The 20,183-nt window shown below is 42.1% G+C and overlaps 1 protein-coding gene across 2 annotated transcripts in view; it reads left to right on the forward strand.

The window, feature by feature from the left end:
- Nucleotides 1–8,055: 8,055 nt before the first annotated feature.
- The window catches only part of NUCKS1 (nuclear casein kinase and cyclin dependent kinase substrate 1), a 33,680-nt gene continuing 21,552 nt past the window's right edge, over nt 8,056–20,183 (forward strand). The window contains exon 1 of one of the 2 annotated variants that reach the window (XM_077886882.1): nt 8,056–8,315. In XM_077886882.1, the coding sequence (XP_077743008.1) occupies nt 8,299–8,315 (17 nt within the window). In that variant the 5' untranslated portion in view covers nt 8,056–8,298. The remainder of the gene's footprint in view (nt 8,316–20,183) is intronic. The other variant, XM_077886881.1, reaches the window with a different exon arrangement.

Here is a 20,183-nt window from a genome sequence, read left to right on the forward strand (position 1 = left end):
CTCATGGTAGTAATTGGCTTTTTTTATAAAGATTTTATTAAAAAAAGATTTTATTCATGAAGTTATTGGCTTTTAATGTGAGTTTATTAAAATGCAATTTTATACAGATAATCCAAGAGTATTAGGAAATGGCGACTGTATTTTTTAAATGCCTTCTTTAAAAATGAAGGTAAATGTTATTCTATCTATTAATTTACTAGTATCGATTGCCTAATAGTCAGTACTTGATACGACATTCCAAATACTGCTTGGAAATGTGACTGTTGTGAAAATTGAATATGCTTTCTTTTCCTGTGTGCTGACTCAGGATTTACCTGCCTTTTCAAGTATTGCTGAAGGCTGGCCGTTCTGAAATTTTTTTTTTAAGATTTATTTATTTATTCATTCATTCATTCATTCATTCATGAGAGACAAGAGAGAGAGGCAGAGAGACAGGCAGAGGGAGAAGCAGGCTCCATGCAGGGAGCCCGACGTGGGACTCGATCCCGGGATTCCAGGATCATGCCCTGGGCCGAAGGCGGCGCTAAACCGCTGAGCCACCCGGGCTGCCCCATTCTGAATTTTCTCTCAAGTGGTGAGCATTATAGGATTAAAACTAATTAAAGAAGAAATTGAAATATAACTAATTTCTCTTTGTGTCCCTATCCGTAAAGAAAAAGGAAAAAAATTGAAGATTTTTTAAAAAGGGGGAAATAGTTACATGATTAGAAATATACAATTGTATCCTATCATTTGGATGCTATGTCCTGGTACAATTGTTTGGAACATGAATATTGTCGTAGCCCTTGCCTAGAAAAGTTTCTTTTTTTTTTTTTTTTTTTATTTATGATAGTCACACAGAGAGAGAGAGGCAGAGACATAGGCAGAGGGAGAAGCAGGCTCCATGTACCGGGAGCCCGATGTGGGATTCGATCCCAGGTCTCCAGGATCGCGCCCTGGGCCAAAGGCAGGCGCTAAACCTCTGCGCCACCCAGGGATCCCTTCATATTTGAGACAAGATGCCCCTCCAACCTCTCAGCTGGTCTATGGACAAGAAGAAGACATAAGCATTTCCTGAAGAGTGTTTTTAAGAGACCTGAGGAAGGGCTGAGAGCAGAGCTGTGTGACTGTGATTGCCCTGGCTTTGGACTTTTTTTTTCTTTAACATTTATTTACTTATCTGAGAGAGAGCATGGAAGGTGGGGGCAGGGAGAGGGGGAGAAAGAATCCTCAAACAGACTCCTTGCCCAGCATAGAGCCCTGTGCGGGGGGGCTCAATCCCAGGACCCTGAGGTCATGACCTGAGCTGAGATCAAGAGTCAGATGTTCAACTGACTAAACCCCCCAGGCATCCCTTCCCTGGCTTTGGAGTTTGAACAGAAGAGCTGAGTGATCAAACAGGCAGAGAAAAAGAGACCACAGGTTAAGTAAGACCCCTCTGCAGTAAGTGATGGTTTGATCTTTTGTTACTACTAATGAGCCAGAATTACTACCAAGATGATTTCCCTGATTCATTTGCCCTAGCTATTGCTAAGGTATGTTTGGGTTCCTTATTTTGTCCTGTCATGTCCAGATTTAACTCTTGAAATAGTCCGTCTTCTGTCCTCAGGACATTGTCCCATCTAACATGAGGCTTTTCCTGTCTGTTGCTGTCCTTTTGTAAGCAATAGTCTGCTTTTGACATGATCTAAGGCTATGATTAGATGATGGAAAAATTTCTAGGGTATTCTATAAGATCCATTGACAGATTGCCCATGGAAACCTCAGTGCCCTTTTTCCCCTCTACTCTCTTGGTTCACTATATAGGAAGAAGCTTCAGCTATGTAAGTGACTCATTTATCAAAGCCAAGTAATCCTCCAAGATGCAAGTTGGCATAGGTAGAAATCCACTAGAAAGTGATGTGTGTTGGAAAGCACTAGATGCATTTTTGATTCAGCCATAAATACATGAGACTCGAGATTACATATGGCCTTCGAGAATATATCTACCTGCCTTCTCTCTGGCTTTCAAGCATAAGTTGAATCCTCTTGAATTTCATTTGCAGAGTTTCTGTATATAACAGTATTGCTCTGTATTAGGGTTCTCTAGGAAAACATAACTAATGGGATATATATATATAAAGGAATATATATATAAAGGAATTTATTAGAAAGAAGGAATTGTCTTGTGCGGTTATGGAAACTGGCAAGTCCAACATATTGCAGAGTTGATGCTGCAGTTCGAGTCTCAAGGACGGTAGGCTGGAAGAGCTGATACTCCAGCTTGAAGGCCATCACACAGGAGAATTCTCTCTCACTCAGGGGAGAGTCAACCTTGTGTTCTATTTAGGCCCTCAACTGATTGGATGAGGCCCATCCACAATGCAGAGGGTGGTCTGCTTTACTCAGTCAACTGATTTAAGTATTAATCTCATCCAGAAACACCCAGAGTAATTTTTGACCAGGTATTTGGGCACTACGTTGCCTAGTCAAATTGACTATCACCTACACTTTGCAGTACTTCATTGTGTGGTAGTAGTGTTTTGTTTAAAGATTTATTTATTTGAGAGACAAAGAGTATGGAGTGGGGGAGTGGGAGGGGCAGAGAAAGAAGTAGAGAATCTCAAACAGACCCCCAGCTGAGTGAGGAACACCACATGGAGCTCAGTCTGACCACCCTGAGATCATGACCTGAGCCGAAATCAGGAGTCAGACGCTCAACTGGGCCACCTAGGTGCCCTGTGATGGTAGTGTTTTGGTACCTTTTCTTCATACTCAAATTTGGTATGCACTTAAAGTTTATGTGATTAGGAACTAACTACACAGTAAAGAGAATAAAGAGGAGAAAGTAGGTAGGAAGACCAAGGAGATAAGGTAGGCATTTTATGATTTATCGTGATGTGAGAAGGGCAGCTCTGTAGCACTGACGACTAATATCTAATTTGATATAAACACTTTACTCGGATCTGTGAGTTGTGTATGCTTCTTACATGATCTCTGAAATAAGAAAGCAAACAGTTCTTCACATTTATGTTTGAGGGAACAGTGTCTCAAAATGTGACTGCCTGAAAGACAGCTGGTTGAATTTGTAATAAAGTCAAGACATAACTGTAAGTCTTCAATTTCCCATCTCCATCCTGTCATTTAAGTTTTTGGGAAACATTTGACCTGAAAAACCTATTTTAGAAAATAAGCCTAAGGGGCTCCTGGCTGGCTCATCCATAGAGTGTGCAACTCTTGATCTCAGAGTTGTGGGTTCAAACCCCATGTTGGGTGTAGAGATTACTTAAAAATTAAAAAAATATCTTTAAAGAAAATCAGTCCAAGCATTTATAGAAACAAAACTGACCCTCTTGGGGTTTAGAACTTCTGGTTTGTGTTAGCTTTTGAGATCATGTTCATATATGAAATGGAGACCTGTATGTTTCCATATTAAATTTGGGACCCCAGTAAGTGCAGTTTGAATAGCATGCAGAGCACTATATCCTAAGATGCTTAATCAACAAGTTCTACTTTCTAAGATATGTCACCCAAATTCAGTGTCAGTCATTATTTGCAAGTACAGGGATTTTAACATCCACTCCATTTTCAACTATTGCTGCCAGTAGCACTTCACATGGATTATTATTTTCACAATGACCCTATGGTATGTGTGTGTGTGTGTATAAATTATACACACACACACACACACACACATATATATATGGAAACTGAAAAAAAAAAAAACTGAGGCACAAAAAACTCAGCCTTTACCTAAGGTTAGACAGCTAGCAAGTGGCAAACTGATTTTTAGCCTTAACCAGTGTGACTCCAGAACATGACTCTTTACTACAGAATACACTGCTTCTTCTCATCTCTTATGTGTGTGTTTTTGGTGGTGGCATCCTTGAATTTTTTCCATATAACAAATGTTCAGTATGATAAAAACAACAAGTAATTTATTAAGTGAGTATACAGATTTTTTAATGCTTTTATCATGAAAATTTTTCTCATGAAGGAAAATGAAGAAGAAAAATCCAATCCACCTATAGTCCCACAACTCAAAACCTCTATTTACAGAAATTCACCTAAACTTAGTTAGCTCTTACCACTCTTTAATGTAGAGAGGAAGTCTGGAGTAGAAGACATATACACAAGAAAATGAAATTAAACGTTTTCTTTGACTGTGGTCCAATCTTTTTCTGGCTGTGATCTGAGGGCAAAGATATATCCTCCTTACCTATCTCCAAAGCTACTTAGCCTCTGGGGTTGTAGAAAGATGAACCAGACATACAGCCTTTCTGTCCCCCCCTTTCTTATGAATATGGTGGGGCAGCAAGTCAGCAGATTGGAGGTAGAAGTTTTCTTTAACTTCTTGGCAGTCTTCAGAGACAGCTTTCTGTGCTCCTGTGGTCAGTAGAAGTAGTGTCTGTCTTTAGATCTGGTTGGATGACTTTCATGAGGCCACAGAACTAGAAGTGCCCAGCACAGAGTAAGTGCTCTAAATTTGTTATAAATCTCCCAGCCAAAAAAAATAAAATAAAATCTCCCAGCTACTATAGCATAGCCTTGAAGGAAATAGATCTTTGTTGTTTTTGTTTTTATTTAAGATTTTATTTATTCATAAGAGACAGAGGTAGAGGCATAGGCAGAGGGAGCCTGATGTGGGACTCAATCCCAGGACTCCAGGATCTCACCTTGGGCCAAAGGCAGATGCTTAACCACTGAGCCACCTAGGCATCCTGGAGATAGATCTTTGTTAGGGATAGGGAAGAGTCATAAGTCTGCCAGCCAGCATTGCCACTTCTCAGCGTCTTAAACAGGGAGAGAAGTAAAAGGCTGCTTTCCAAAATATAACTAAAATCATAGGGAAATCAAACATTGAGTTTAAAAAGGCCCATTAAATCTCATTTTCAGGGAAAAGGAATGACCTTTCTGTCTTCTTAGCTTTTTTTGTTTTCATAGTTTTGTTTTTTTTTTTTTTTAAGATTTATTTATTTATTTATTAGAGACACAGAGAGAGAGAGATAGAGGCAGAGACACGGGCAGAGGGAGAAGCAGGCTCCATGCAGGGAGCCTGACAAGGGACTTGATCCCGGGACTCCAGGATCACACCCTGGATTGCAGGCAGCACTAAACCGCTGTGCTACCGGGGCTGCCCTGTTTTCATAGTTTTTATAACGTTATTATGTATATTGTCCTTTCAGCATTATCTGACATTGCTTCTAAAGTAGCCTATCATATGATGTCTTTCTTTGGTTTCCAATAAACTGCTTGTGGCTGAGACATGTGCCTAGGGCAGAGCCTTTGGAGATGAACAAGAAGGAATTGACTTTAAAGACTGCATTCCAGGTTCTGGTAGCCATAGAGACAGTGCTGGAGCTCCTGAAGGCAGAATTAGTACTTGTCCATTAAAAAGTAAACTAGAAGTTCAAATCTGCAGTTACTTTCTCTGTAAGAGACCATGTTTGTTGAAATATTTAATGAATAAACAAATGGAGGGAAGATGTTAGCTGAAGCTGAGGTGAGGAGAGGGTATGACCCGCACCCTGGAAGAGAAAGAGGCCTTAATTCAGAGGCTATCAGTTGGTCTTGAACTAAACTAGAAGGGCAAGGCCTGGAAGACCTGTCCTGAACTTTTCACCTGCCTAGACATGCAGACTATGGCCAGTTCCTTTCATTACCTAATAAGTGAGTAACAAGAATATCTCTGCCTCATCTAACAATACTAAATAAAGGTATTTTCTAAAATAACAGCAATCTGCTCTCATAAAACAATCTCCAACAAAGTCACTCATGATCACTGCACTGCCCCAGTCTCTGCACTGGCATTTTGACAGTCTTTCGCTTGACAATACACTTAGTCAAAATATATTCAGACGCTGATTAAGGATGCTCACTACCAAAAAACCCAGATTAAGGATGCTTACTACCAAAAAACCCAGAGGCATCGGCAAGGATGTGGAGTAGCTGGAACCCTTGTGCACCGTTCGTGGGAATGAAAATGGTGAGGTTACTGTGGAAAACAGTACGGAGATTTCCTCAAAAAGTTAAAAACAATATGACCATATGGGTAGCAATTCCACTTCTGGGAATATATCCCAAAGAATTGAAAGCAGGGGCTCAAGTGGTCATAGCAGCATTATTCACAATAGCAAAAATCTGGAAACAACACAAGTGTCCACTGACAGTCAAATAGGTAAACAAAAAGGGGTATATACATGCATTGAAATATTATCCAGGCCCTTAAAAAGTAAAACATTTTGATACATGCTAAAACATGAATGAACTCAGGAGACATGCTAAGTGAAATCAGTCAACACAAAAGGATAAATACTATATGATTCTACTTATATAGAATAAGAGTAGACTTCCTAGAGTAGTCAAATTCATAAAAAAACAAAGTAAAATGATGGATGCCAAAGTCTGGGGAGAAAGGGAGTGAGGAATTACTGTTTAATGGTACAGAGCCTAGGGGATGCCCGGGTGGTTCAGCGGTTCAGCGCCGCCTTTGGCCCAGGGTGTGATCCTGGGGTCCCGGGATCGAGTCCCACGTCGGGGTCCCGGCATGGAGCCTGCTTCTCCCTCTGCCTGTGTCTCTGCCTCTCTCTCTGTTTCTCATAAATGAATGAATAAAATCTTAAAAAAAAAAAAAAAAAGGTACAGAGCCTCAGGTGGGCGGATGAAAATAAATATTCTGGAGATGGATGGTGGTGAGAGTTGCACAACAATATAAGTGTTCTTAACGCCATTGAACTATACGCTCAAAAATAGTCAAAATGGTGAATTTAACGTTTGCACTTTACTACACACACGCAAATTCAAGAAAGGGTAGAGTGACACAGCCAAAGGGAGAAGATAACTTGTTTAATGCTTCACTGGTGGACTGTGCATTCTCTTCCCTTAGGGAAGGCAGATTTTTTTTTTTTTTTTTTAAGGAGAGACTTTGCAGGAGGCAGACAGTGGCAGGTTTGTTTGTTTATGGAGTGCATCTTCAGTTGGTTATTAACAGGCTGCCTGTGGCAGTCCCTGAAATTTATTTTACAATGGTAGAGTAAACAGTCGTTCCCATAGGGATCCTCAGCTCTACCTCTGAGAATTTTAGGCATCCAACCAATGTTCATGAATTTAAGTGGAATGGTCTGAGTTACCCTATGCTGTTTGTCTTGAGTCTTGAGCCAACGCCATCCAGTCCTACCCAAGGACCAAGTCGTTTTTCAAAAACTGAATTTCACAGATACTTTCTGCTTGCTATCCGGGCCTGTCTGTACACGGGCGACCGTCCTAGGGGCTTTGCATACATCAGCTCATTTAGTCCTAATATCCCTATGAGGCAAGTATCTTTGTTTCCCATTTTACACTTGAAAAAACTGAGGCACAGCGAGGTAAAGTTCTTCAACTACTAAGTCGTGGACCTGGGCTGCAAATCGAAACAGGCTGTGGCCTCAGAGCTCATGCTTCTAATCATTAGGCCCCTGGAGTCCTGCTGGGGACTGGGACTCTAATGACCCTGAATCTGGATCTCAAGGTCCAGAATGGAGAATGGAAACTGGGAGTGAAGTTATTCCTTGATTCTGATCCTGCCTCTCTGCCCCGACGGCGGTTGGGGCCCTTGAGGGCTAGCGCTTTAGCCAGGTGGAAAGGGCTCGTGCGTTTAAGGTCAAACATTTTGAACCTATGGAATTTCCCTCCAATTCTGAAGCAGCCCCTTAGTGACGAATCAGCTGCCTATCCCACGCGTTTTGCTATCGGCGCAGTTTCCAGAAGATCAAGGCCGGCGAAATGAGACATCATTAAACTACCACTAAACGACATCGAGCCTCACGTCCATCTTTCTTTCCAGTCGCTTCACGATGCGACCCAGAACGAATCTGCAGTTCCGGAGTGGAAACCAGGGGGCGGGCCAAACAGCGACCATTTTTGTTTTGCGGCCGTGCGCTCTCAGAGCATCTTGACTAACAGGACCCCACGGAGGAGGCGGGGCCTATCGGTGCGCGGGGCGGGGTCTAGGGGACGTGATGATTCAAACGGGCCAATGAGCTGTGCTCGTCTGGCAGAAGCCGCCAATGGCCGGCCGTGGTGGGGCGGAGCCCACAGGCCCTAGAGGGCTTGGTTGCACCGCGGCTTTGGCGCATTTTCGGCTGGTTTGATTCATCCATTTTGAAGAGACGGGGGAGCGGGGGGCTCGTCTGATTAAGGGGCCCTGGACCAAGCAGCAGCGGAGCCTGAGAAGCCAGCAGCTCGGGGTTCGGCGGCAGCGGCCCCATCGGCCGAAGTTGGGGGGGGTGGGGCGCCGAGCGCGCGGGGTGGGGGGGGTCCTGGTCTTTGGCTTCTCGACTCGGTCCTGTTTCGGCAGCGAACATGTCTCGGCCTGTCAGGTCAGTGCGGAGTCCGAGGCCTGGAGCGGGATGGAGGGGTGGGGGCGAGTGGTGAAGCCCTGGGGCACCCAAGCCCGCGGTCGGCCCTCCCGGCGCCACGCGCGGCCTCCTCCCTTTCGGGGCCCGCGCGCGCCCTTGAGCGTGGGGGGCCTGGCAGGCGCGCGGGGCTGCGCGGGGGTGGCGGCCGCGCGCCCATGCGCGCTCCTCCCCGCCCCGCGCCGCTGCGGAGCTCCGGGCCGCTCTGCCGCCTCCCCCACCCGCCGCACTGGAGCGGGCGGGGGGAGGGGTGTGGTGTGGAGCCGGCGCCCCCACCCAGGCCCCACCTCCTCGGGGCCCAGCCCTCGGGGCCTGCGGCGAGAGCGGCGGGTCGGGCCGGGCCGGGCCGGGCCCTGCTCCCCGCCTCACGTGGGGGGGGAGGGGGGACGCCCGCGCGCCCCTCGCCCCGCGCCCCTCGCCCCGCTGCCGGCGTGGGGGCGGGGAGCCCGGCCGCCCGTCTCTCCCTGCGGGGGGGAGGGGCGCCCCGCCACCGGCCCCGCCTCTGGCCTCCGGGGTCGCCGCGGGGCCCCGCCTCCCGGGTCGGGCCGGGCGTGGGCGGGCCCCGTCCTCTCCCCCTCCCGACCCAAGTGGGAGCCCGGGACTGGGCCCTGGAAAAGAGAGTGGCTGCTTCCTCCGCCGCGGCTCGGAGCCGCCCCCGCCTGGACCGGCCCTCCCCGGGAGGGTGCGGGTTAACCGCGCGGCGCGGCGCGGCCCAGATCCCGTGTGGTTCTCGTTCCCGCTGCCCGTCCCCCCGCTCCCCCGGCGGTCGCGTCTCGGACGTCTTTGTAACCGTCTCTTTTCCCCCCTAACGACCTAAAAATAAAAGGACTAGATTCCGGTAACCAGTAGACTCGGTTCTGAGAATCTCCACAAGTTTGCTGTGCCCCAGCGGACGGCGGAGTCGCCCTTCGCCGTCCTCCCGGCCATTGTGAGGAATGTGCCGTTTGTGGAGGGGCGTGGCCTAGCCCCGCGCGGAGGCCTGTGGGCGGAGCGCGGCGCCCGGGCCCGGAGCTGTTCCCTTCCGTGCACGGTCCGCGACGCTTTCATGTAAGGCGCTGGCGGCTTCGCAGTGACCTGAGTGGGTAAAGGTCTAGACCAAAATGTCTTTAACAGTTGTCGCTTCCCCTTCTTCATTCCAAGTTTTGGGAGAAGCGGAAGTGTTTTGACCTAGAGCTCTAGAGAGAGGTCTGGGACCCGGCAGGGCTGGTTCCGCACCGCTCGCGCCTCCTGACTAGATCGTCCGTCTCCAGCCGGTGGCGGCCGGGGCGGGCGTGAGGAGAGCGCTAACTAGCTGCTGCCCGCTTTTCTGCCTTCTCATTTCTGCCCGCGTCTCTGATCACTCACCGTCGCCACCGGGAAGACTTTTGCCCACTTCCTGGCAAGGAGTCTGAATAGATTTTTCAGATCATAGTACGCACACGTTTGTTTGCTTGCTTGTTTGTTGGCATGAAAATTGATCAATGTACTCATCGATTTTTGTAGAATATTCTCCTTAGGATCAGGTTAAATAGACAATATCGTAATAAAGATTTGATTCATCTGGATTGGATCTCCTGTCTCTGGAAGTAAATTGTGTGGTGAAATTGGGTTTTTTTTTTTTTTTCTGCCTTTCAACATCGGTTCACTAGGTTTTGATGACTTTTTATGTTATTGTGACTTTATTATACTCCTCTGCCTGAATTCGTGTTCCCGGAATTAGATATTGCACGAACGCAACTTTTTTTTTTTTCCTTTTTTTTTTCTTTTTTTTTTTTTTTTTACTTGAAAACTTTGTTGTTGTTTCTTAATATCACCAGGTGGGGATATGTTAAGCATGGCTCTGTCCCTTTTTTTGGAGGCCTTGGGACTTCACAACTTTTTTTCTTGTTTATTATGTTGTTGAAACTAATTTTAACTATTTGCCCCTGACCTAAGAATGAAATTAATTTATTGGCTTTGTTGTTGTTTCTTAATATCACCAGGTGGGGATATATTAAGCATGGCTCTGTCCCTTTTTTTGGAGGCCTTGGGACTTCTGCACAACTTTTTTCTTGTTTATTATGTTGTTAAAACTAATTTTAACTGTCTATTTGCCCCTAACCGAAGAATGAAATTAATTTATTGGCTTCTGGGGTCACTTTCATATTATTAATTTTAAAACAACTTGGTTTCTGATTATATACTTTAGTGATCAAAGTCTCTTTGTAACTTTAAAGTTTTTAATATACTCATGACCAATAATAAAGCAGAAATAATTAAACTTGAGTTTGGTGGTTTGTTAAATTTTGCAATAAAAAAGGTCCTCCCTTAGGGAAGTGCTTTGGTTCCAAAGTGTAAATAAAGAATCTATATTATATACCTGGGGGCATTTAATAAAAAATGAATGATAGACCTTGACCAGATATCAGAATGATCAACCTGTTTTAAAATGAACCCAAAAAAAGCACAAGTTGGAAAATAAGTGTCAGCACATCTTTTAGGGTTTCTGCCCTTTAGTCCTATATGTAATTTTGGAACTTTTTCTGGTTTTCATATTTACTGTAAATATTTTTCATCTTAATACTAATCTGAGCTTTTAAAGAAGATTTAGAACTGTGCTAATGGCTGCTTGATACCAATTTCCGTGTGCAGGAAATAAACTGATAAGCTAGAGCAGGTTTTTCCATAGACACGTGCAACACATAACTTAAGTTTTGCTCATAGAGTGTTGCTGTCTTTACCTTTTTACTGCATCTGACTCATTGTATATAAATGAGAGCTCAAATATGTTAGGCCTTGGGTTCAATTTTAGAGCATGAAATTACAGTCTTGGAGCTAGAAGGAAATTTAGGCAGATTCCTTTTACAAGTGACTTAATGGGGACCTGGACAAGTGAAGTGCCTTGCATCACACACTGGATGCAAAGGTTGGGCCTACAACCTAGATTTCTTAATTCTCAGGACTGCTCATCCTCACCCTTATAATAATCACTTTTACCTTCTGCCTCATAAGTATTGATGTTACTGTAGTATATGGCACTTTTAGCTTTTCAAAGTGCTTCCATGATTCTTGGGAGGAAGGAATGAAAATACTATTACTTGTAAAAGAGGAGAAAGAAAGCTCAGAGATTCACTGACTTGCCCAAACTAGAAACCAGGTTTCTTGAAATTCAGCTTAGTACATATACTATGCTCCTCCCTTAATGAAAAATGATCCAAATCATTCAGAACAGTGTTTGCTTCTTTCTTCGTAATGTAAGTGTACTTGATATCTGGTTGGTTTTTGTTTAGTACTTGAGCTTGCAAGGAACCTTTAACCTTAAAGTTTAGATGTGAAAGCATAGGTTCATACTGGTTGATATAAAGTTATTTTAAATAAGAGCGGTTTTCTTCAACTCAATTTAAAAATAATTTTCAGAGATGCTTTTTAACTTAAAAGCATGTTTTTGAAAAACTAAAAGAAAAACCTTTGCAGATTAAGTCCAATTCCTTAAGTTTACCAGCGATGACTTTGAAGCCAAAGGAATTAAAATGTAGAAATAGTAGCAAAACTGTATTTAAACTGCATGAGTTTTAGCTGTTATCCTTTCTACTAGATTTGCGTTTACTGTATTTGATTCCACATAGAATGTAGTACAGGTCCACAATCCCTGTATAGTTGGAAATCATTGGGGCCATGTGTGTTTGGAAGTTTAATTTTTCTTCCAAAAAATTTAAAAGTAATGGGGCCTATACTGTGCACTAATGGGTTATCACCAGTGAGTTCAGCAGTAGTACTTATGTAATCAAACACCTTAATTATCTGTAATAAAACTGAATTTTCACAATGAAAAAAAAATGCAACAAAAAAGCCCTCTCATTGTTCAGGTAAACCTGAAACATTTGGTTTCAGAACTTTTTGAATTTCTAAATGTGGATTAGAGATTGTGGACCTTTAACAGGAGTACTTTTTCAACCTTCAGTTTTGGAAAGAATAAAATCACGTTGAAATTCAAGCCGTCACTGAGCAACTTTTTTTGTGCCAAATATCCTGTCAGAAACTTTACACGTATTTCACAATATTGAAATAACTCTCCCAGCAAGGTATATGTTATTTTCATCTCCTATGTGAGGTAACTGAAGCTTGGCTAAATTAACTGGGCCAGTTCACCTGTGAAGACGTGAAAAGCAGGAATTCGGGCCCAAGTATGACCAACCCAAAACCAATGTGATCTGCCCCATGAGACACACTGCCACAGGGTATTACTCTTTTTCATGGTCGTAGCGTGTTTTGCCATCTGTGGAAGGGTTTACAATTCATAATAGGGCTTTGATGGGGAGGATCAACTTTAAAGTGGGGAAGGAGGGTGAAAAATTGTTGGAATAGGAGAATATGTTTTTTTTTTTTTTTTTTTTTTTTTTTTTTATTTATGAAAAAAAACACAGAGAGAGAGAGAGAGGCAGAGACACAGGCAGAGGGAGAAGCAGGCTCCATGCACCGGAGCCTGACGTGGGACTCGATCCCGGGTCTCCAGGATCGCGCCCTGGGCCAAAGGCAGGCGCCAAACCGCTGCGCCACCCAGGGATCCCCGGAATAGGAGAATATGAAGGAGTTAATGGGAACATTAACTTGGAGAGGGAAAAGCGGTGAAATAGTGTGACACTTGGAAGAAAATGTGAATGTTAGACAAGTGGCATTGCTTTCAGTGTATACATTTTGTAACAAGAGCATTTATCCCCTGATTAAATTAAGTGATTAGATTTTTAAAGCCAACTAAAGGACACTACAAGAAAATTAATGGACTCGTTTTACATGCAAGTATAGATGCAGAAACACCAAACAGAATGTTAGCTAACAGAATCCAATGTGTATTAAAAACCTATATGGTGAAGTTGGATTTGTCCTAGGAACAAAACCTAAAATCTACTACTAATACATCATATTAAAAGACAAAAGGAGGGGACACCTGGCTGACTTAGTAGAGCATTTGACTTGATCTTGGGATCATGAGTTCACACTCCAAATTGGGTGTAGAGCTCGCTTTTAAAAGGCTTTAAAAAAAAAAAAAAAAAAACCCTGGCACTTGGAAAGGTTCAACACCCTTTGTAAAACTCAGTATGTTAAAATTAGAAGAAAAATTAAGATTAATTAAAAATTGGAGTTGATTTAACTTGACAAGTTACAAATTAAGGTAAGTGGTTGAATTTTTAGTGTTTTAAATAAAACCGTTTGGGGGAGGTAACATGGTGCAGCAAAAGAAACCCGGGGTCAGGCAATGTGGGCCCTGGTCTCTGCTTAAGTTTATATAATGGAGATATTGCACTCCACTAGAATGATAGTAGCATGACTTTATGAAGCATTTTACAGTTTTCATAGGTTTCTTTCAACTTTAGAAATAAAGAGAAAGTAGTTTTGAATAAAGAAAGGGCAGTTGGTTTTACTAATTTTTTTTGTATGTGGTCTTTTTGCCAGAAATACAAAAGAAGGTCACCACTATACTGTGTAATTCCAGGACACCATACGTAGTCCTGTGAGTGGTGCTCCTCTGGAGTTAGAATTAGAGCCTACACAGCCAGATGGGTGGCTTTGCAAACTTTGACTACTTGAACTTAATAATGGAGCTATTGAGTTTGCTGTGAAGTGTGACTTCTGTTCGCATTTTTAAATTCTCAGCTGCAAAGATAGAAATAAATATGACCTCATTACTCCAGATTATGAAGAAGTAGCTTCTTGGATTGAAACTAGAGATAGCACTTAACAGACAGCCATGTTGTGCACAATAGAAAATAATTGGATTTAGCACAGGACGACCACTTTGGTCAAACTGGGCATCCCTTTTGTTTTAAAAAACCTATTTCTATCTAGATTCTGAGAAGTAGAACGGGTGGTTAGAGAATTGCATCACCATGTTTTTAAATAACTACTATCTAAATAGCCATAATTACAGGTCTTTGAAATACTTTAGGCAGAGAGACCACAGGTTGCCAGAGTGTTTCTGTTGGGTGTTGCATATTTTCAGGTGCCACTTCTTGCACGTCTGTTTTTTGAATTGTGCACCTCTCTAGTTACTTGCTAATAAGCAAGGTGATCTTCAAGGATATTTCACCCATCAACCTAAAATGACCCAAAGATAAACTACTCGAGAAAATCAACCTTATTAGCTCCCCTTAGAAGTAAATGCACTCTGCCCTTCACTAGGCTGGGATAACAGACATGGCTGGCTGGCTTCCACAGATCAGCTGCAGCTGTAAAGACGACAATCCTTCAAGTGACTATGCTTTCCTACTAAGAACAATTCGCTAGAAGAGACTATTAGAAACTGCTGTTTGAAATTAGTAGGAATGAAAACACCACACTTCTGTCAGAGCTAGGTCCTTTTGGAGAACTTGGTTTACAACTCTAGAGCTTCAGATGAGGCGCTGCTGAACCCAATTCTACATCCAGCTTCTCTGCCAACAAATAGGGCCCACTTGTGCCCAGACGTGAGGTTATCCCCATTACACGCATTGTCACTGTACTTTGATCCTATCAAGATACTGCTTCATTTAAATTTCCCCTGGAAAAAAAAAAATTTCCCCTGAAATCTACCTTTCCCCAAATGCTTTTGTCTTCCTCTGTGTGGTGAGGTACTCCACACTTGTGATGTGCCATTGCCTTCGGTGGAGTGAGTCACTAAGCCTGCTGGGCTACAGATTTGTACCTGGTGGAGTTAAAATAACCAAAAGAGTCCACTGAGGTTCCCAAGACACTGCTGCAGACAGGACTCCACTGGGTGGGTAGGGTGCACATTTGAGGCCCCTTCAGCCTGAGCCACTTGAAGCTTCTCTCCTTAAATGCATAGGTTTTACACTCAACTTACGTTGGGAAAAATCTGGCCCATGTTATTTAATATTTTCTTCTACTCACGGAAATTTGTATTTGTGACCTTTAAACACAATATTTTCCTATATGGAAAGAATATGGTGGAACTGAAGATCTTTTAGGAATAGGAAGTGCCATGTAAGAGTATTTATGTATCTAGCCTGAAACATTAGCAAGTTGATTAAGGACTTAGTAAGAGATTGTGACAATGAGCTAATAAACACCTGCCTGGCTCATCATTTAAGACTCCACTCCCATTTTCTGCAGAAATTATACCCTCCATTTGAAACACGTAGGAGTGCTTTCCTTTAATGTTCATTTTACTTAACTGTTTTCTTGCTTCTTGTGAGCTTTAGTTGTAAGTAACAGTAGTACAAGACACAGTCAAAGGAATAAATCTTAGCCAAGAGGAACTTGAAGCATAAGATGAATGAAACAATTCTAAGAAGTTACTCTTGAGTTCAGGTATCCTCACTTCTCTGAACTAATGTTTTTAACGTCCTGAGATACTTTAGTATATGAATAATCTTTGAGAAATAGAAGAATGGCGGGAGACAAGTGGCCCAAGTTTCAAGGGGGGAGGGTAGTGATACAGGAACTTGTAGATCTGCAGAAACTTCAGTAGTCTCCATTCTGTAGAGTTCAATTTGAACAACTACAAAGGGGGAAGGTTCGAGAGGTTGCAGCCAGCAACAATGCCCCATCAGTATTGGTTCTAATGGGCTTGAGTTGGAAAATTGGCTTTACTACTTGATAGCTTGCAGTGATAGGAAAGTTCATGAGCCTGTCTGAGCATTAGATTCTTCAGATAAAATTGAATTCATGTTAATTAACTCTTCTGAGATTGTGGGGATTAAATGAGAATTTAGGTGAAGTAGCTATCTGGTGCATCGTACTAACTGCTGTTTGTAATAATTTTAAATTCAGCATGATAAAAAAAGTCTCATAGGTCAGTAGTCTTCCTGGTGTTGGCTTTCAGGGATATCTCAAGCATTGGATTCAGATTTTGTTTTTAAAATATTGGTAATTTGAGAGATCAAAGTTAAGCAGATTTCATTAATGCAGAACTTTCTAAGTTTTCACTCGTTTAAGGAGGTGATAATATCCAAAATGATCTGACCAGGAAATCTTTAGAAAATCTATCTTGACAGAACACAATTTGGGAAAATCTGTAATGAGAAAATTCTTTAAATTTGAAATTATAAAACAAGTTTATGATCTTAGCATACTGCTTTTACTCTTTACTAGCTGTGTTTTATTTTGTGGTTCCTGGGAATATTTAGTGCAAACAAAAAAAGGTTTATTTTTTTTTAAAGCTTCACTATCGGTTTAAACAAACCCATTTATTTTTTAAAAAATTAGAGTAAAATACTGGCCCTTTTTTCTTTCTTTCCTTTTTTTTTTTTTTTGAAAGTGAGTGAGTAAATGGGGTAGGGGAGGGGCAGAAGTAGAGAATCTTAAGCAGGCTCCACGCCCAGCCAGGAGCCCGACCTGGGACCCTGTCTCATGACCTGAGCGGACCCTTAACTGACTGAGGTTTCTCTTTCAACAAGGATTTTGACAGAGCTTCACAGGAGGTCCTTGTGGGGAAAATGAAATGTGAGCAGAATGCTAGTTTGCTGTGATGGACTTGTACCTCAGTAGCCATACCCAGGGAAGACAAATCTATTTATTCATAGATTGATGTCAGCCTGAAAGAACATTTCCACTGATGCCTTAAAGGACTTTGTTCTTGGCTTATGTTGATTAAGTTTGTGGATAATACGAAGTTGAGAAAGATAATATGCTGAAATGAACTACAGAAAAGTTTTAGGTCTTGGGAAAAGGAGGCTTTAGTTACTGGAATTGCAATATATAGTACATTGTGTGATATAATAGCCCAAGAGGCAGTTGAGTTCTTGGATTGCATTATTACACATACAGAGAAGAATACGGGGAGGAAATTTATAATCCTGATCTCCCTTTGTCCTCCATATACACCTTTATGAACTATGCTATGTTGTTATGATTAGATTGGGGCACTACTTGATCAACTTGACAAAATCCCAGGTGATACAAAGGGTAACAATTAGGTCATGAAGATGCTTGAAATAAGTTATGAAGAAGGATTAAAGGAACCCTGAAGAAAAAAGTGGAAACTGTCCTATAAAGTGTAAGGGCCTTTCTTTGGGGGAGGGGTTAGATTGAATCCATGGTAATTCAGAAGATACACGTGACAGAATCAGTGAGTGGACCTGAGAGGCAGATTTCACGATAAAAAGAACTATTTCATTATTGGAATTTTCTTAGAATAAGCTGCCTTAGGAGGTCAAAGGAGGTCCTTAGAATTCCCTCCTAGGGATATTTGTTGATAGGATAGCAAGTTTGGGGTAAGATTGGATTAGATCATCTAAAGTCCATTAGTTCTAGTACATACAGTACACCTCATGTTATCGTCATACCATCCTACCTCCTCCCCACCAAACTTGGATAGGTTTTATGAGTGCTTAAGCTGGGAAAAGTAAGTTTTTAAAAGAGATAGGAAAGTAGGGGTGCCTGATTGGCTAAGTTGGTAGAGCATGCCGCTCTTGATTTCTGGGTTGTGAGTTCAAGCCTCGCACTGGGGGTAGAGATTACTTAAAAACAAACAAACAAAAAAACAAACTGGGGCACCTGGATGACTCAGTCAGTTGAGCATCTGATTCTTGATTTCAGCTCAGGTCATAATCTCAGAGTTGTGAGATCCAGCCCTGTGCCGGGCTTGTCAGGCTCTGCACTAGGCATGGAGCCTGCTTAAGATTCTCTCTCTCCCTCTCCCTCTGCTCCTCAAAATAGAGAGCTCTCTTTCTCTCTCTCAAAATACTTTTTAAAAATCTTTAAGCGGGGGCACCTGTGTGGCTCAGTCATTTAAGCCTCCAACTCTTGATCTCAGAGTCCTGAATTCAAGTTCTGTGTTGGGCTCTATGCCCAGCGTGGAGCCCACTTAATTTAAAATTTAAAAAGATAGGAAATTAAAACAGGAAGAGATGTTATTCTTTTGATGCCATGGATCAATAACAAATTGTTTTTTGTAAAGGTAAAAATAAAAATGACTTTAGAAATCTCCTTTTGCAATCCACTTTCTATTCTAGAGCAGTGGGTCTCAAACTGTTTGGATGAGATCACTGCATACGAGGATACAAATCACCTGAAACAAGTTTCAGGAACTTACTATTATTTAGATAAGGTTTTCTCTGATATTTTTCATTTGCTTGGTTGTTATTTTAATGTTGCTTATACACCAGTAAATTCATTTCAGGACCCAGTTGTGGGTTATGACCTGCCAGTTGAAAAACATTGTTCTGCAGGATCTCATTCATCTGACCAAATGAGGTATTTACCACTCAGGTGATGAGTGAAAAAAGCAATGTTGGGGGATCCCTGGGTGGCTCCGGTTTAGCACTTGCCTTTGGCCCAAGGCATTGATCCTGGAGTTCTGGGATGAGTCCCACATCAGGCACCCTGCATGGAGCCTGCTTCTCCCTCTGCCTGTGTCTCCGCCTCTCTTTCTGTGTGTCTCTCATGAATAAATAAAATCTTAAAAAAAAAAAACAAATTTTTTTTTTTTGGTTATTTTAGGTTTCTCAAAATTCAAATTTCAAATGTGCCTTAAGTGCCTAGTGAGGAACTTGTTAAATTTTATAAAGTTAGCAAGGTGGATTTTTTAAAAAATCCTTCCCTGCATTGGCCAGAACTTCTTTAGGGTAGAAATGGAAGTGTAGTCTGTTGATTGAGCTAAATAATATAATAAATTGTCTAAAAGGCTCTCCAGTTTGCCTTGAGAAAATGGTTTTGTGGTCTTCAAGTAGTATAAAGCTTAGGTTGTCAATAATTTAATATGTAATTAAATTTACTTCCGAATATATCGGAAGTTCTGCTTCCTCCGCCAGAGTTATTAACTTGTTATTGGTCTCCATATTTTGATTTGCTGGCTTGTTATAAAGTAGAGCTGGATTATATGGGCTTTTTTTTTTCCCCCTCATCTATAAAGTTAAAGAGAGGGGCACTTGGCTGGCTCAATTGGTAGAGCATGTGACTTGTGATCTCAGGGTCATGAGTTCAAGCCCCATGTTGGGCCAAGAGCTTACTTTTATAGGGGGGGTGTGTGCTGGCTGGCTCAGTCGGTTAAATGTCCAACTCTTGGTTTAGGCTCAGGTCATGATGTCAGGATGGTGAGATCAAGCCCACCATAGGGCTCTTCAGTCTCTGCACTGGGCATATAGTCTGCTTAAGATTCTCTCTTCCTGTGCCACACACACACACACACACACACCCCTGGTATCTCCCTCTCTTAAAAAAAAAAAAAAAAAGCTAGAGGTTAGATAAAGTCATCTCAAAAGTGAAAATTTTCATCTTAAACACTGATGGTTGACTCTTCAGAATGTTGGTTGGCGGTACGTCAGATTTCACAAATATCATTGTTTTGGTCTTAGTTGCTGCTATAAAAGCATTTGGGGTGTAGACTTCTCAGCATTTAGTAGAAAGAAGTTGATTAGTGGAAGAAAAATGTCCCTATTGCTTCTTGAGTTTCTTGAGTTATCCACATTTGGTGCCAAAACCAGATCTTTTCATGTTCTTTGTCCAGCTTCCCACTTTACCCTTTGTTTTTGCACTTTGACCTGATGTAAAAGGGGGAACTTCTCATCTCAGAGCCCTCTGGTGATCATTCAGGAATTGGTTCATTGTGACCAAGGTACATTTAGAATCTAGATAGGAAAAAAAAAAAAAAGAATCTAGATAGATCATGTAAGTTTGTAAAGTAAGAGCACACACAGTTGAAGTTTCTGTGTTCCTATACTGTTGGCCCCTTAAACACTTGAGTGTGAACTGCATGGGTCCATTTCTATGCAGATTTATTCAGTGAATACAGCATAGCACTATAAATCTCTTTTCTCATCCTTAGGATTTTCTCAGTAACATTTTTTTTTCTCTAGGTTACTTTATTGTAGGAATGGAGTATATAATACATATGACATAAAAAATATGTGTCGATCAACTATTCCTGATTAAGACTTC

This window comes from Canis aureus, chromosome 38, assembly GCF_053574225.1.
Source record: "Canis aureus isolate CA01 chromosome 38, VMU_Caureus_v.1.0, whole genome shotgun sequence".
Lineage (NCBI taxonomy): Eukaryota > Metazoa > Chordata > Mammalia > Carnivora > Canidae > Canis > Canis aureus.